At 43.8% G+C, this 17,597-nt stretch overlaps 1 protein-coding gene across 2 annotated transcripts in view; it reads right to left on the reverse strand.

The window, feature by feature from the left end:
• Nucleotides 1-847: 847 nt before the first annotated feature.
• Nucleotides 848-17,597, reverse strand: part of CIROZ (ciliated left-right organizer protein containing ZP-N domains) — a 56,990-nt gene continuing 40,240 nt past the window's right edge. The window contains exons 7-11 of one of the 2 annotated variants that reach the window (XM_072608844.1): nt 16,015-16,152; nt 13,979-14,063; nt 10,671-10,867; nt 9,032-9,155; nt 848-3,661 (exon numbers count right to left, since the gene is read on the reverse strand). In XM_072608844.1, the coding sequence (XP_072464945.1) occupies nt 1,506-3,661; nt 9,032-9,155; nt 10,671-10,867; nt 13,979-14,063; nt 16,015-16,152 (2,700 nt within the window). In that variant the 3' untranslated portion in view covers nt 848-1,505. The remainder of the gene's footprint in view (nt 3,662-9,031; nt 9,156-10,670; nt 10,868-13,978; nt 14,064-16,014; nt 16,153-17,597) is intronic. The other variant, XM_072608843.1, reaches the window with a different exon arrangement.

The following is a 17,597-nucleotide window of genomic DNA, read 5'->3' on the forward strand; positions in this document are numbered from 1 at the left end:
CTCTTATCAGTCTAGATCTGCACCTACCCTGCTGCACCTTCCAGTTGTAGGTGGGGAGTTACTTGGAACATTGGAGGCTGGGTGACAGCAAGACGTGTCAGGAACTGGACTCAAACCCAGGGGTCCTGGCTTCTGCTTCCAGTTCTCTATCCACTACATAATGCATATATACATGTGTATATAAGTATATATCTACATATACATACACATCTCCCTTGATAGAGTATAAGATTCTTGAAGGCAAGGATGGTTTCACTTTTGTCACTGCATCTCCAACTCTCGGCCCAAGTGGCTGACATGTCTGATTCTTTATGACCCCATTTGGGGTTTTCTTGGCAAAGATAGTGGAGTGATTTTGCCATTTTCTTCTCCAGTTCATTTTAAAGATGAGAAAACTGAAGTAAACAGAGTGAAGTGACTTGCTCAGGGTCACACAGCTAGGAAGTGTTTAAGGCTGGATTTGAACTCAAGTCTACCTGACTTCAGGTCTGGGAGCTCTATGCACTATGGTACCACCTAGAAGCCCTTGGCGTAGTCACTAGGATAGAAATCCTAGTGGGGAAAGCTCAATGCTTCATAAATGCTGGTGGCCTTGTGGATACTTAGATGGCAATGTCACAGAAGTACAACATCAGACAGGTACACCAGGTTATCAAATCAAATCCATCCCTGAGTACCTCCTCAGTGACTTCCCTGATGAGGGGTCATCCAGCCCTCTGTCGATGGGTGCCTATTGCCTCCCAAGGCAGCCCTGCCCACCTTAGGATGGTGATCAATTTTTTTTCTGACATCAAGCTTCAATATGCCACAGTACAACCAAAGTCACAGTCTGCTCGCTCTTGTAACACACTTTAATGTTGACCAGGTGCTTTACACATGTTATTTCAAGTCATTCTCACACCATCCCTGTAAGGTACCTGCTATTATTATAACCATTTTACAGGTGAGGGAACTGACATATATAAAGGTGAAGTGATTTGCCCAGGGTCACATAGCTAGTAAGTGTCTGAGGCGGGAACTGAACTTAGGTCTTCTTGAGTCCAGGTCCAATACTGTATTCCCTGATCCATCTAACTTCTTCTAGCTGATCCAAAGAATTTGGTCAGAAGCTGGAGGGAAGGGGTGGGGGTAGGGGGTGGTGACTGAACAGCAGCAAACTCAGCCTATTGGGTTTTTTCCCCACTTAATAGCATTTTATTTTTTCCAATTACATGTAGAGAAAGTTTTCAATATTCACTTCAATAACATTTTAAGCTCCAGATTTTTCTCCCTCCCTCCATCCTCCTCTCCCCGCTCCCCAAGACAGCAAACGATCTGTTATAGGCTATATATGTACAATCATATTAGACATATTTCCACATTAGTCATGTTGGGAAAGAGAAATCAGAACAAAAGGGGAAAAATACGAAACAGCCTATTTGCACTGTGATTTCTCTTCTAATATCCTGAGCAGTTCTGTCACTAATGACTATTGCTAGAAGCACTTCTTGGGGGTAAATGACACACTAATAGCCTGTGGAGAAAAGGTCTCCAGGCTCTCTTGGGTTAGAAATAGATGATGAAGCAGCTTCAGTAACTTGTGAGAGGTATGATTCAGGATGCAGTGTCCGGGAAGGCCATAAACTATATGTCGGAGTTATAACCCATCCTCCTGTTCCAGCTGCCATTGACCCTGGACCTTGGGTCCTGATGCCTTCGAAGCTCCTAGAGAGTTGCTTCCTGTCCCCCTCAGTGGATGCCACTGTAGATCGTCTGATGCCTTCTAGGGTCCTCCTCTGAGGATTTGACAACTGTTTCTTTGTCAGTAATCTGGGGAGGAGGAAAGGATGAATAGAAGCATGGCCAAAAGCCTGCTGACTTTTTAGCATGTGTCCTATAGGGGAAGTAGGTCCATCAGTCTTTGGCCACTCTTGGTAAGTGACAGTGCTATCAGGTACAATTCCTTCTGGAAATGAATTATGTAAAACTGTCCCTCGGTTGGTATAGGCTACATCTCTCCAGGATAAGGGACTGTTACTCTGTGGCTCAGTTTGCAGAGATGGCTGGCCTGCCTCTTCTGGTCCTGATAGGAGGAGATCTGCAACCAAGATCCCCTTAGTTCTATTTTGGAGAAAGTGAGAGTCTCTCTGATTTGCCACAGTGATTTCTGACGTGGGGAAGAGTACTCCCTGGAGACCTGCCACTTCCTGTGTCTGGTTGTGACCATGATGGGTATCTGCCTTTCTTCCAGTAAGGGTGGTTGCCAAGGACTCACCTGCCAGGTGATTGCCACCCTGGAGACCTGCACCGACCCAGCCATTCTCCAACTGTGGGCTCACATCTGTCTCTGTCCTGCTCCCCTCCATCAATTTTCTGAGTTGGTTAGGGTGCTCTGACAGTTGTGCCAAGTCCTGTTCAGGTCTTATTTCTCTGAGACCATCAGTTTGGGTAGTAAATACCTTTTGTAAATGCATCAGGGATCCTAAGAATTTTGTAGACCCAAAGGAGACCAACTGAGGCAAGGCTGGCACTGAATAATGCTGACCAGCTGTTGTTGGGGCCGGGTGGGTTAGCTGGGAATGATCACCTGTGGTCACTGACGAAGGTGTAGGATCATCCTGAAACATGACTGAAGGTGGCAACAGGGCTATCCCTTCATTTGTGAGGTTCTTTGTGCCTTGCTGATTCATCATTGCTCCAGGAACACTGGAAATGATAAAGTCCTGGCTAATCCCCACAGACACAGCCTGTGGATTCATGAGAAACTCTCGCTCCTTCTTTGAAGAGTGGGTAGTGAAAGAGAAGAGAGGATGAATGATGCCACCTGAAAAGTTTTTGGAAAGGACAGAATTTGTTCTTCTGGATCCTGGATGTCTTGGGCTATCATCCTGACCTGCAGCCAAAGTAGTGGACATTTGCAGGAAGGCCTGCCCCTCCTGATCTGCATCTGACAGTTCAGACGCAATAGCTTTTGAAACATCCTTTGGGATCTTTTCAGTGGCTTCTGGGGGCTTTTCACTTTTAGGGGATCCTTCATTTGATGGGACAGTCATTGGAATCCCTGATGGTCTCCTTTTATCATGATTCAAGGCAGGAGAGTGAAGCCAGAGACCAGGGAGGAGAGCTGTAAGGGTGGCACTCTTAGATTGGAGATTCTTGGGGTTTCCACTACTCTCCCGGAAAGAAACAATGGCAGAAGTACTTGCTCCTAGAGTTGGGCTAGTTGAATTTGAAGGAGCTGTGGGATTGCTTGGGATCAAGCATCCCAAACTGAATGCGGACCTTGACCTGGTTGATGCTGAGTACTTCTCAGGGGAATTGGAGAAGATATTCAGCTGAAGACATGGCACTGGTTTTGTGCCTGGTGCTCGTTCACGTTGCCCACTGTCCAAGGCAAAACTCCCAAAAGGCTCTTTTTGCAGACCTTCCGATGAAGCTGATCCTGCTGCTCGGAGAGAGAATGAGGAAGCCGGTTGCATGCCTACTGAAAGAGTCGATGGTGGCAGAGCTGGAGAAGATGGTTGAGGTGAGGGCACAGTATTCAGGATAGTCAATGAGGATGGCAAATCTGACTTCAACTCTTCTGTGTCTGGCACATGGGAAGCACTTAAATGTTTTTTGATTGATGGGCTAACTTCTGCTGAAAAGGATTCAGGGTCTGTCACTCCAGATAATGAAGGGTCTTTGAGGGTGAGGGAAATGGACATCAATAAAAAAAAAAAAAGACAGTTCATTAAAATAAACTCCTCTTCCCTCTTTGTCTAAGCACAGCACTACCTCTGTTACCTATTTCATGGGGTGGTTGTAAAGACTGAATGAGATAACCTATGAAACAAAGCTTTGCAAACTTTATGGTGCTATAGAATTGCTAGCTGTTAGCATTGCCTGTGTGACCTTGGGCAACTCATTCACCTCTCTGGCCCCCAGCTTCTTCATTGATAAAATAGGAGGGGTCAACTAGATGGTCTCTGAGGCCACTCCCAGACCTAGATCAGGGCGTTTTTACTCTGTGTGTGTGCGTGTGCGCGCGCGTGCATCCTGGATTCCTTTGGCAGTCTGGTGAAGTCTGTGGGCTCCTTCTAAGAATCATGTTTTTCAATGCACAAAATAAAATACAGAGGACTACAAAGGAAACCAGTTATATTGAAATATAGTTATCTAAATACACATTTTATAAAACAATCCCAGGGCCCCTGAGTTAAGAACCTCTGCTTCGATTCTGATTCACTCATGTTGTGAATATCGATACTCCCTCCCCCCAGCGCCGGTCAGTTACAGTCCTGCCATTGATGAACTTGGAGGGCTGCCCAAGACCCTGAGAGGTTCGATGATTTTCTCAGGGTCACAATGGAGCCAATATATGTCAGAGGCAGAACTGGAACCCAGCTTGATTGACATTTATAGGATGCTTTTGAAGTTGGAAAGTGCTTTAGCTATTAACTCTTTGACTTTCACAACCAGCCTATCACCGTTCCCATTTTATAGATGAGGAAACTGGCGTTCACAGAAACAGAAAGCCTTGCACACAGTTGTACAGCTGACAAGTGTGATAGGAAGTAATGGAACTCTGGTCTTTTTGATTCTGTCTGGGTTTAGGAATCAGAGGATCTACACGCTTGAGCCATGGTTTTGCCACTTAGTACATGCATGATATTGGGCAAGCCTGATCACCGCACTGAGTCCTGGTTTCCCCCTCTGTAAAAGGAGAGGTCACATTAGATGACCTAAAAATGTTCTATCCAGCTCTAAATCTATGATTTTAAAACAATGATGACAAAAACTTTCAAGTTCTCCAAAATGCTTACTCCCCCAACAGCCTTATTAGATAAGTAATACAATTTACAGATGGAGAAATTGAGGTTCAGAGAGATTAAGTGGTCTATCTGCCCACATATAGCTAGCACAAGTCAGAGTTGGGATTCAAATCCAGTTCTTCTGGGTTCTAGCAAAATATAAGCACTTTGAGGGGAAGGGTTACTTGTCAGTTTTTATCTCATAACTCAGTGCTTGTCTAACTGAATTGAAGATAAACTCTCTTTCCACCAGACCATATATGATTTGGATAGAATTCTGGACTTGGAATCAACCTGGATTCAAATCTGGTCTCAGATGTGTGACCCTGGGCATATCACTTAACCTCTGTCTGACTCAGTTTCCTGAACTGTAAAATGAGGATAATTATAGCACCTGTCTGCCAAGGTTGTTGCGAGAATCAAATGAGATTACCTTTGGGAAATACTTTGCAAACATTAAGACACAACCTAAAAGATGTTTAGTTATCTAGCCATGGTCAAATAACACTTAAGTGTCAAAGACAGAATTCCAACCCAGATCTCTCCAGACTTGGGCTCCAGCATTCTAAGATGAGTCTGAGATTCAGAGAGGTTATGTAAGTTGCTCAGGGTCTCACAGCCAGTAAGTGTCATAGGCAGGATCTGAACCCAGATATCTGTAACACAGTATTCATCACACCCTACTCGCTTTAGGTGGTAATATTACTCAACTGAAATGAGGAGGATGAGTTTATTTTCCTATACGCACATTTCAAAAGATGCACAAATCTTTCTAAAGTCTGTTTTTCTCATCATATTGATTTTGGCACTGTATTCAACATCGGCTACAAAACCACAATGAACATTTTCCCTTTAGTTGGGGGAAAAATGCCAAATCATTCTCGAGCTTCTATTTTCTAGGAAGGAAAAAAAACCACTGTGAGACCAGTGTTCTTGAAACTAACACCACTCTTACAGGGAAGTGTAAAAAAAGAACCAAAATGGGGCTCCTGAATGTGTCAAGCTGAAAGAGAAAGCTTTCCATTTGGGGCAGAGTTTTAGAACCTCCTCCTAATTCCCCATCCCCATGGGGCTTTCCTTTTAAAATCTAAATTTGGGGTCTAGATGTGGAAGGCAATTCCCCTTTAATCTTTCAATATGGTTCTGAATATAATTACATTTTTTCTGCAGCACCGAAACATCATATCCTGGTAACCAGGGCATTCCTGTGCCCCAAACATCTGAATCAAATATCCTTCACGGTCTGCCTTCTATTGAGGACAGTGAGGAGCCAGGAGATGAAAGTGGCCACAGCGTTTGTGAATTAGGTACATTTCCTCCCCGAAGATTTTAATAGGTTTTGCTTCTGGTGGTTTTGCATGTGTTTATACCAGGTTGCTGGGAAGCTGGGTCATGGCAGGGCAAATCCTCTCCCATCGGTTCCCTCCTCTGCACTTACAGGGCCACTACTCTAGCTCAGGCCCTCATCACCTCACCTCAGGACCCCTACAATAGCCTCCTCATTGGTTGGCACTTCCAGGCTCTCCCCTCTCCTACCCATCCTCCAGACTGCAGTCAAAATGATCTTCCGAAGCAAGACACAAGTGTCATTCTCCCAGTCAAAATATCTTCAGTGGTTCCCCATTCCATCTAGGACATGTGTCCAAAAACTTAGATAGATAGATGGATAGAGTAGATGGAGTAGACAGACAGACAGACAGATAGATAGACAGATAGACAGACAGACAGATAGACACACACATAGATAGACAGACAGACAGATGGACCAACAAACGGATAGATAGATAGATAGATAGATAGATAGATAGATAGATAGATAGATAGATAGATAGATAGAGGTTAGAGACAGAAGAGATTAAGATGGTAGATAATAGAGATAAATGACAGATGATAGATAAATATAGGAGGGTAGACAGAAGAGTTAGAGATGATAGACATAAAAGATAAAAAGTAGAGTAAAAGAGATGATACACAGATAAAGAGAAATGATAGGTGGTAGAAAGATCAAAATATAGAAGGGGAGATAGAAGAGTTAGAAAGAGATGACAGACATAAATGATGGATGGATGGATGACAGAAAGATTGACTGGGTAGGGTAGATAGAAAGGTCAAAGAGATAGAAATGATAACAGATAGAAAGAGAGATAGAAGGGGGTAGATAGGTAGGTAGATGGTCTATCTATAGTAGACATAGACAGCTATATTTTAAGATAATCAGTTTCCTTTGTGATCCTATGCACTTTATTTGTAGCATCATTCTGAGAAAGCGTCAAGAAGCTTCACCAGTATGCCTGACATGGTATAGGTCCTGGAAACCCTTCTCCCAGACAACTTTCCTTGAATTTTCCCACATGGTCAAGTCTTTAGCATTTCCCTGAGGCATCGACTCATCCCAGTAATCTTCTTAACCAGCTTTTTATTGTGACCTATGCCCAGTCTCCCAATTCTCTATTACCTCTAACATAGCCCAGCCCTTCAAGGTCTGTTACCTCCAGATAGCTGGGCTATTTCCCACCCTTAATTCCATCTAGAATGCATTCTCTCTTAGCCACATGGTCCAGGTCTCTGGCATTCACCTAGGGTACCTCATCCTTTTCTGTTTCCTCACAGTCACACCAGACTACTTGGTCACTCCTAGATCCTTCCCACAGTCTTTCAGTATATAAAGTTTATCTTGCCCCACCTCATCCCCCATTAAGTTACTCAGATTCAATCTGGCCCACTTGTCAACACAAGCATCACAAATGCTCAGATTCCTTAAATCTGGCCAATGTTCAGATTCTTAACATCTGGCCACCAGTGTGGTTTTTTAGAATCATACCTACCCTGTTTGGTGTTCTAATAAACTTTGTCTTGGGCTGAAAGAAAGCTTGAGTAGAATTCATTTGAGGCAGGACCCACATGTCTCTATTTCAGGGCTCCAGCACCCCTAAAACTTAACATACCCACAGGATCCATGACACAGAGAAAGTCCAGAATCCTTGGTCTAAAATAAGACATAACCCCCTCAGCCTGGCATTGACATTCCCCACAATCTGGCTCCAATTCACTTTTCCATACTTATTTCATGGTACTTCCCTTCTTGTCCTCTACATTCTTGCCAAACTGGCCTGCTAGTTATTTCCCAAATTTCACATGCAATCTCCATTTCCAAGCCTGGAAAAGCACTCACCTCTGCCTCTCAGAATCCATCAGATTTAGAGCTGGAAGGGACTTTAGATTTTATCTAATCCAGACACCACCACCCCCATTTTAAAGATGAGCAAAGAGAAACCTAGAGAGACTGTAACTGGCCCAAGGTCACACAGTCTAATGAGTGGTTGTGACTCAACTCAACAAACACTATAATTAGGTGCCTGCTATGAGACAAGTAACTGCTAAGTGCTGGGACAAAGACAAAAATGAACAAAGCCTTCAATGGAAGAGTTTACATTCTCTGGGAAAGATATACCTCTGAGCCCCCAGTAGAAGGAAAGCTTACTATTCTTTTCACCAGTGAGTGAACCAACTTCTTTTATTAGATAGGGAAACTGCCCCACAGGAAGGGAAGTCTCAGAGACACCATATCCTGGCTGAAAGAAAATTCAGAGAATCATTCATTTCCTTCAAAGCTAGTCCTTTTCTACTTCCTTCCAGGTGATATTCTCTCTCTCTCTCTCTCTCTCTCTGTCTCTCTCTCTCTCTCTCTCTCCCCCTCCCTCCCTCTCTCTTTCCTCTCTCTCCCCCTCTCTTTCCTCTCTCCCCCTCTCTTTCCTCTCTCCCCCTCTTTCCCTCCCTCTCTCCCTCTCTCTCTCCCTCTCTCTCTCTCTCCCTCCCTCTCTCCCCCTCTTTCTTCTCTCCCCCCCTTTCCTTCCCTCACTCTCTCCTTCTCTCTCCCTCCTTTCCTGCCTCCCTTTCCCTTCCTCTCCCTCTCTCTCTCTTTCCTCTCTCTCTCTCTCCCCCTCTCTTTCCTCTCTCTCCCTCCCTCTCTCTCCCTCTCCCTCCTTTTTTCCGTACCCCTCCCTCTCTCTCTCTTGAAATTATTTTAACACTCTGTTACTTTATAGATACTCATCTTCACTAATCTAAACACAGGTTGTATCTACCCCAAGAGATTGGAAACTCCTTGAGGGCAAGGATTGTTTTGGTTTTGCCCTTGTATCCCCCATTTCTTAGAGCAGTATTTGACATACAGTAAGTGCTTGATAAATATTGACTTGAAGTGAAGTGAAGTGGTCTCAGAGGTTCTCTGCAAGGAACATTAGTGGTATCTTACTTACCAGCACAATGGAAAAAATTCTCCACTGTCCAGCGGACTGGGCCAGCCACTTCTGCAAACTCCAGGCTGAGGTCTAGCCTATAAAATGATTGTATCCTGCGGGCTCCTTGCCCTTCCTGGCATTGCTGAAGAGACAAGAGGCATCCTCTGTCACATGGTTGCAGAGTTAGCTTTTATACTTCATTTTAAGGTTTGCAAAGCATTTTACAAATATCTCATTTGATTTTCACAACAACTCTAGGAGGGTGGGGGTCCTGTTATTATCCCCAGTTTTACAGATGAGAAAACCGAGAGTACGGGAGATGAAATGCCTTGTCCAGAATCACACAGATAGGAGGGCTAGATTTGGACTCAGGATTTCTTTACCAGGTCCATTGTTCTAGACATCGCACCACCTAGCTGCCTGGGGGGATGAAAGGGAGGAAGGAGGTTGGGAAGGAAGTTGGAGGCCAGGACTTGGAGTCAGGAAAACCTGACTTTGAATCCTGCCATAGACGCTTACTAGCTCTAGACCCTAGGCAAATTGTTTTACCTCTCACCGCCTCAGTATTCTTATCTGTAAAACAGGGATAATAATATCACTTACCTTCTAGGGGTATGCTGAGAATCTGAAAACCTTAAAGCACCATATAACTGAGAGTTGTTATTGTTATTACTTCCATATTCCAAGTTCTAGTTCTGTGTTGCCGAATGTGCAAACTATATATATCTCTTACAAAATCTGTAGTAATTCTCTTACTTTAAAAAAAAGGAGCTTCTTGATGGAAGGTACTATTTTGGTTTTGTAATCTTAGCACTTAGCACACTGCTTTGGACAGAGTTTATAATAATGTGTAGAACTCAAAAAAGAGGCAGTTAGATGGCTCCATAGGTAGAATGCTAGTCTTAGTGTCCATAGGGTTTTCTTGGCAAATATACCAAAGTGGCTTGCCATTTCCTCCTCCTATTCATTTTATAAATGAGGAAACTGAGGCAAACAGGGTTAAGTGACTTGGCCAGTGTCACACAGCCAGTAAGTGTTTGAAGCAGAATTTGAACTCAGGTCTTCCTGACTCTGGGCCTGGTGCTCTATACACTGTGCCGCTAGCTGCCCATGTAGAGTGTGTGTGTGTGTGTGTGTGTGTGTGTGTGTGTGTGTGTATCTCCTATATGTCTATGAGACTTTACCAGAAACGTTAAAAGCCACACAGGTTACTAAGTAACAAAACTGGAGTGTGTTCCTAGTTAGATTTTCTGAGTTCAATTCCAGTGTTATTTCAATTCCATTATGCTGCCTTGTTTAGATGAATGAGTGAGTGAGTGAGTGAGTGAAAAATATTCTTTAAGTGCTTACCAGATGTCAAGTACTGTGCTTGGTGTATTTGTGGAAGAGTAAACCCCTGGTATATGTTTTATTGCTACCTTTCTTACTATACTATTTCAATAAATGCCCTGCTTTAAGCTACTTGTGTCATCTGGCTGACTGTTGAGAGAAAACACATTGGTGGGGGCTCATGATCGATAGTTTTAGGGAGGCAGTTCTAGGGTAGCCATTTTCCGGAAAGTCTGTCCTGTAAGTTGGGTCAGAATACATTGTGGGATAAGTGGCAAAAGCTAGCTTGAAAATTTCTAAGCTGGAGCTGGGGTTCCCTTTGACTGACCTGGCTCTGGAGCACAGCACTGGCTGGGATGCTCACCACAACATAGTCTCTGTTTTCAGTGACCATGAAGCTGTTTGACTGGCTGACTCTGAGATCTCTCAGGGTCAGTGCTTCTGCGTATCTGGATCCTCTTTTCACTAGCCCCAGTCCCTGTTTGGGGATTTGAACCAAGACTTCTGGCCCTGGCTGAGACGAGACTGTGAGAGAAAAAGATTGTGAAGCATAATCAAGGGTAAACTCCCACAGATGAATAAAGCCACCCTGCCACCAGCATCTTAATTGACAGCCCAAGCTTCTGGCTGGGCCAGCACATGTTCCTAGGGAGAGTTCTAAGACTGTTTTGTGTTCTCTTATAATTAGCCTGTGCTGAACTAGGCTGAACTAATACTTAAGAGATGAAGGTCACCCTTATTCAATGGGTCCCATGTGGAACTTATGTAAACAGATAAGGTTTGCTGATGTTGCATTCAGGGCAAAGTTGCCAAATAGACGAGGTCTTCTGCCAGATTTTCTACCATCTACTACCTCCTATCAAATGCTACTTTCAAGGAAAGGATCAGGTCATACTCATTACCACTATCCAGCATTTTTAGAATGAGAGACCTGGGTTCACATCACAGATCTGCCACCTAGATTCATAGACTTTAGAAGTGGAAATTACCTTAGTGATCTCAATTTACAGATAAGGAAACTAAGACCTTATGAGGGGAAGTCAGCATTTATTAATGTAAATACACATAGGAGAGTCAAGATTTGGATCCAGGTCTGCTGGTGCAGACAAGATGGCAGAGGCATGGTTCTATAGTAGCTTGCCTAAAGAAGATCTGAGGGTATGAGTGGAACTGAGAGCTCAATAGGGATCAACAGTGTGCCATGGCAATCAAGAAATTTAATGCCATCAACTCTTAGACTGCATTGAGAGAGGTAAAGAAAAGGAAATAAGCATTTTGTAGCACCTACTATGTGCCAGGTACTTTTACAAATATTATTTCATTTGATCCTTACAACCCTACAAGGTTATCTCCATTTTGCAATCAAGGAAACTGAGACAGACAGAAGTTAAGTGACTTGCCTAGGGCCATATAGCTAGAAAGTGTCTGGGTCTGTATTTGAATTCAGGTTTGCCTGACTCCAATTTCAGCGCTCTGTGCACTGTGGCAACTCTCTGATGGCAAAGATTTTCCACCATACCATGCTGCCTTCCATGATTAATTTCAACAAACAAACAAGCAAACTTTCTAATCATGATAGCTGTCCAAGAATGGCTGATTTGAAAGGTAGTAAGTTCCCCATCACTGAAGGTCTTTAAACAAATGCTAGGTAACCCCTTGCTAGGGCAGTTGCAGAGGGCATTTTTTCCATTATGTGTTGGACTCAATAACTTCTGGGGGTTTCCAACTCAGAGACTGTGGAATTCCCCAATTCCAGATTCAGTTCTCTCTCCATGCCCAGAAGTATCTACATTTCAAACCTGATATTTCATATCTCAGTGCAAGTCTGTGTCTTTTGTTAAAGGCATCATTGAACAAAATGGGGAGTGATTGGGGCTACAGGAAAAGACTTGAAGTGATACCACTTGTGGTTACCAAATCCACCCCGCCAAGACTTATAAAATCGTGGATCTAAAGTGAATAGGGACCTTAAAGATGACCAAATCCAACTTCTCATATTACAGATGTGGAAACTGAAGTCCATAGAAGCTAAGTGACTCTCTCAGAGTTACTCAGGTAGTAAGTTAGCAGAGTTTGAATTTGAAGCCAGGTCTTGAATCAACTTGATTAGATTTAAATCAAATCAAAAACCATTTATTAAGACCCTACCATGTGCCAGCCACTCTGCAAGGCCATGAAGATATTCAACGTGTCCAAAATTGAACTCACTCTCTTTCTCCCCAAACCCTTCCCATTTCCATCTCATATTGTTAAGAGCAACACCATCTTTTCAGTCACCCAGCTCCCAAGGTAGGCATCATCCTTGACTCCTCACGCTCTCTCAACTCTTGCATCCAATCTGTTGCCAAGACCTGTCAATTTTACCTTCGTGATATCGCGCATATATAGCCTCTTCTCTTTTCTAACACTGCCCCTACCCTGGTGTTGGCCCTGATCTCCTCATACTTAGATTACAGAAATGGTGGGCTGCTTGTTCTCTCTGCCTTAAATCTCTCCCCAATTCAGTCAATCCTCCATTCAACTGACAAACTGATTTTTCTAAAGGACTGACAATGTCACTCCCTATTCAGTCAACTCCAGTGACTCCTTGTTGCCTCCAGGATCAAGTGGAAAACCTTCTGGTGGGCTTTTAAAGCCCATCTTAACCCCCTAGCTTCCAGGTCTTCTTTCACCTTACCCCACACACCAAGTGCTCTGATCCAGCAATGTTGGCCTCCTTTGTTTTTCCTTGAACAAGCCCAATCCATCTTCGGACTCTAGAGGTTTTCACTGGCTGCCCTCAGGCCTCCTGAGACTCCTTCCCTCCCCATCTCTGCTTCCTGTCTTCCCCGGCTTTCTTTAAGTCTCACTAAAATCCCTCCTTTTTCAAGAGACCTTTTCCAGTCCCCCTTAATGTGAATGCCTTCCCTCTGTTGATTATATCAAATTTATCCTGTGTGTGTATACAGTTGTTTGCATGTTGTCTTCATGAGACTGTGAGCTCCTTGAGAGCAGGGTCTGTTTTTTGCCTTTCTTTGTAACTCTAGTGCCTGGCACACAGTAAATGCTTAATAAATGCTTGGTACCTTAACTTTGTTGTTCAGTTTCAGTCATGTCTGATGCTTCATGACCCCATTTGGGGCTTTCTGAACAAAGATACTAGAATGGTTTGTCATTTCCTTCTCCAGCTCATTTTACAGATGAGGAAACTGAGGCAAACAGGGTGAAGTGACTTGCCCAGGGTCACATAGTTAGGAAGGGTCTGAAGATAGTTTTGAATTCAGGAAGATGAGTCTTTCTGTCTTTGGATCTGGTGCTCTATCCACTACTGCACCACCTAGCTGCCCTTGGATTATACCACACTGATTAAAGCAGCTGAGAAATAGTCTAGATATTTTATCTAGCAGCCCCACCCTATCCCATATCATCCCTAAAAAGAGACAGGAGCACAGGAATTAGGGGTCCCTTTTCAGAGACCTTCAGATTTTTTCCTGAGGGTTGGTTGGTTTTTTGAACTAAGATTGGGGCTAAGTGGGAGCAGGAGTCAGGGACGGATAGGAAAAGAAAGACATGCTCATCAAGAATGGGGAAAGGTAGCAGGAAAACATGGGGATATTGAGAGATTAGAGGGAGCACGGAATGGGGATAGACTCTTACCCATGGGACACATAGCTTCCAGGGAATAGGCAAAGTATCCGCTGACCATCCAGAGGGACAAAAAATCCACACTTGTGTTCATCACCTGTCAAGTCATGAGAGATTCATGCCTTTCATGATCTCAAAAAAAACCCCACCCTTTCCACAAAACTAGCTCCCTCCATAACCAACCCCACATCCTCAAAGTCAAGGTCCCTGGAAGAAGTCAGTCCACATGTCCAGAAACCAGGGCCCATAATTCTTGCTATGACTTCGCCAGGAGTTATTATCTAGCCAGGATATTTATAGCAGAAATATCACTCTAAGCAAATGTCATGTGAGTCGTCTTCCATTACACGGTAACTTTGGGCTATTTCAGGAGATGGTAATTATGTGCCTGCCGCTGTGATCAGGAGGAACGGAATCCGTGATTACAGCATGTTATCATCTCCCAAGGAGAGGACGATACAATAATGGGGTCCCCCAGTATCAAATCTGGGTGCCTACATCTGACCAATCCCTGATCTAGACACTGAAGCCGTCATACAGAAGCATGCAGATGCTAGTCAGATCTCAGGAGAAAGGTAGCGAGACCACAGGGACAAAATATTAAATTTGGGGTGAGCAATGGGGCTCCAAAGTTGGGATTCCACTTCTTCCACGGATACCACTAGCAAATCTTCTCTTTTATCATCTCCGAGTGTCTGTCACCTGGAGCACTGAGAGTACATCTGACTACACAGCTCCAGGATTCAAGGAGTTTCACTAACTTCCTTTTACCGCAAGGATAAAAATGTTAAAAATCACCTATCTGACATTTAAATCCCTTTACAATCTGTCTCCAACCTATTTTTTTTTGTTTGATTTCATATTAATTCCTCTTCCCTTTAAGGCACTCTACTTTTCAGCCAAATTGATCTACTTCTGTTGGTTGTATACAACATCTCATTTCTTTCCTCCATGCCTTTGAATAGGTGGTCCGTCCCTCATGCCAGAAATGCTGTCCCTCCTCATCTATGCCTCTTGAAATCTTGAGTTACTTTCAAGACTCAGTTCAAGAGTCTTCTTCTCTCAGACGCATTTCACAATTCCCTCCCTTTCCAGTGTTAGTATTTTCTCCCTGACCTAATTTTTCAGTTACTCTGTATACATTATTCTCTATGTATATGTTTTGTACATGTTGTTCCTTCTCCCCTCCCTGTAGACTGGAGCCCGCTGGAAGACAAAGATTAATTTCTTTCCATCTTTATATCCTCAATCTCTAGCACAATGCCTTAAAGATTTTAGAAACTTGATACTTACTGAACTGAGAGTTTACATCATAGTATGGATCAGAGGCAGGACTCTAAATGATGTCTTCCTAACTCCATGGTCACCCAGACTACCTCTCCTTTCCCCCTTCCTGCCTTTTTTTTTTTTTTGGAGTGGATATGTGTGGGCAGAGAGTAGATCTGAACCTGTGATCTCATCAGTATAGGGAACTTCTGGTGTGAAGATTTATTCCACCAGTGTAATTTAACATCTGAGAGTGTAGAGTTAAATGCCTCGTCCAGGGACCCACAGCCAGTATTTGTCAAAGCCAGGCCTAACAGTCTTGGGTGACTAAGTAAATGAGGGTCCCTTACCTACCATTCAGTAGGCATGTAATAAATGTTTGCTGACCGGCTAGTTAGCTTTGTTACAGGAGGGTTCGAGGGACTATGGTTATGGGGCAGAAAGGGACAATGAGAAAAAAACTCTAATTTTTTATTTTAAACAGACTTTCACAAAATATTTAAGAATCAAAAATCAGAATGCCACATTTCAGAGGCCACTTTTTCCAAAGTTTGAAGAACAAAGATTTAGAAAGACTTCGAAGTCATCTAGCACACGCACCCCGCCCCCATCTTAAAGCTGGAGAAAGATCCCCAGAGAATTGAGTAATTTGTCCAAGGTCCTTTGTCTGATAATTGTCCAAGAAAGAATTTAAACCCAGAGCCACTAAACTCCAAGCTCAAGGTTCTAGCCCCACCACCACACTTGACTTTCATCAAATTATCCCTTTGCTCATCACTTACCTCCTTCCTTTGTAGAAGCTGCTGCCTTGGGCCCAAGATGCTAATGGCAGTGCTGTTAGTTTCCACATATAAACCCAAAAGACTGGCATCTTCTAGGGAAGCCATCAGCTCACCTCGGAGAGACAGCAGCCAGGAGCTCTGGACAAATGAGACAAGCTCCAGAAACCTCTCTCTTATTGGAGGTCCTGACAGCTGAAAAGGGTCACTATCCCAGGAAGGAAAGTAGCAGGAAATCTTTACAGAGGAGAGCCTACTCCTGGATGGGACATAGCTCTGAGCTATGGGGACAGGGGAAAGGTATTATGGCAGCAACAAAGGGAGGGGAGGATCATCAGATAAACCAGCCGAGCAGAGAAAACACATGATTAGCAGGGGGTGGCAGGGGGTGGCTGGGGGTGGCTGGCAGGGAGTGCAAGGACCTCTTGCCTCTAATCCAAGGAGGAGACCAGAAATCCCCAGCCCATATATCAGCTGAGTTAGGTCTATCTTGATGTGAATCAGTTATGCAGTTCGAGGGGCTTGGACCCTCAGGGGCACCAAGGCAAAAGAGAACTGAAGGGCAAGAGATGCTGGTTTCCTACAGAAAAGTATCCTTCCCAACTACAGTTTAATAAAAATTTATAGCTGACATTTACATAACCCTTTAAGGTTCACTTATCATTTGGGCCTCACAAATAACCCTGGGAGTGAGGTTGTTGATTTAGGGGGGACAGGGTCTCCCAAAGTTGTAATTTCATTCAGGATGGGGCCTCTCATCAGCCTGCCTAGCCAGCACATTTGTAACTTACAGTTACCTGGGATACTGACAAGTTAAATGACTCACCCAGAGTAATGACAAGTTAAATGACTCACCCAGAGTAACACAGTATTCATCAAAGATGGGCAGGACTTGGAAAGACTTAGGGTAGCCTTCCCCCTTTGTTGCTGCCATGGCCCAGGTCTTCCTGCCTCCAAAACTGGCCCTAAAACTCCTGCTACCCTGTCTCCATAACTCAGTTTCCTTGGGATACTAAGAGTCAGGGACTTGCCCATGATCAGACAGTTATCAGGACCTCAACCTCCCCATTGTATGGATGAAAAAACTGAGGCCCAAGAAAGGCTACAACTTGCCCAAGGTCACATAAGTAATAAGCATGAGAGGTAAGACTTAAAGGTCATGCAGTGTACTCCAATGGATTTGAAGACAGGAAGACCTGGGTTCAAACTCTGCCTTAGAGACTTATTAAACTGTGTGACTCTCGGCAAATCACAAAACTTCAGCTGAAGTTTTCTTCTTCTGTAAAATGGGGATACTCCATAATCTACCTCACAAGAGTATTGTGATTCGCAAATGAGACAATATGTAAAGTGTTTTTAAAATGTTACTCTTATGTCAGTGTGAATTACTGCTGTTGTTACTGTTACTTCAATCCAGGTTCTCTGACTCTAAGTCCCCCTCACTCTCTCCACTGGACCATAACGTGGTCAGGGGCAGACCTTACCCCTGGGGTCTTCTTGACTCCAAAGCTGGCCCTGGATCACACTGACTCTTCTAGGTAGGGGTTACTGATATCCCCATTTTATAGATAGGATTGACTTGGTGA

Source organism: Notamacropus eugenii, chromosome 5 (genome assembly GCF_028372415.1).
Source record: "Notamacropus eugenii isolate mMacEug1 chromosome 5, mMacEug1.pri_v2, whole genome shotgun sequence".
NCBI classification, from domain to species: Eukaryota; Metazoa; Chordata; class Mammalia; order Diprotodontia; family Macropodidae; genus Notamacropus; species Notamacropus eugenii.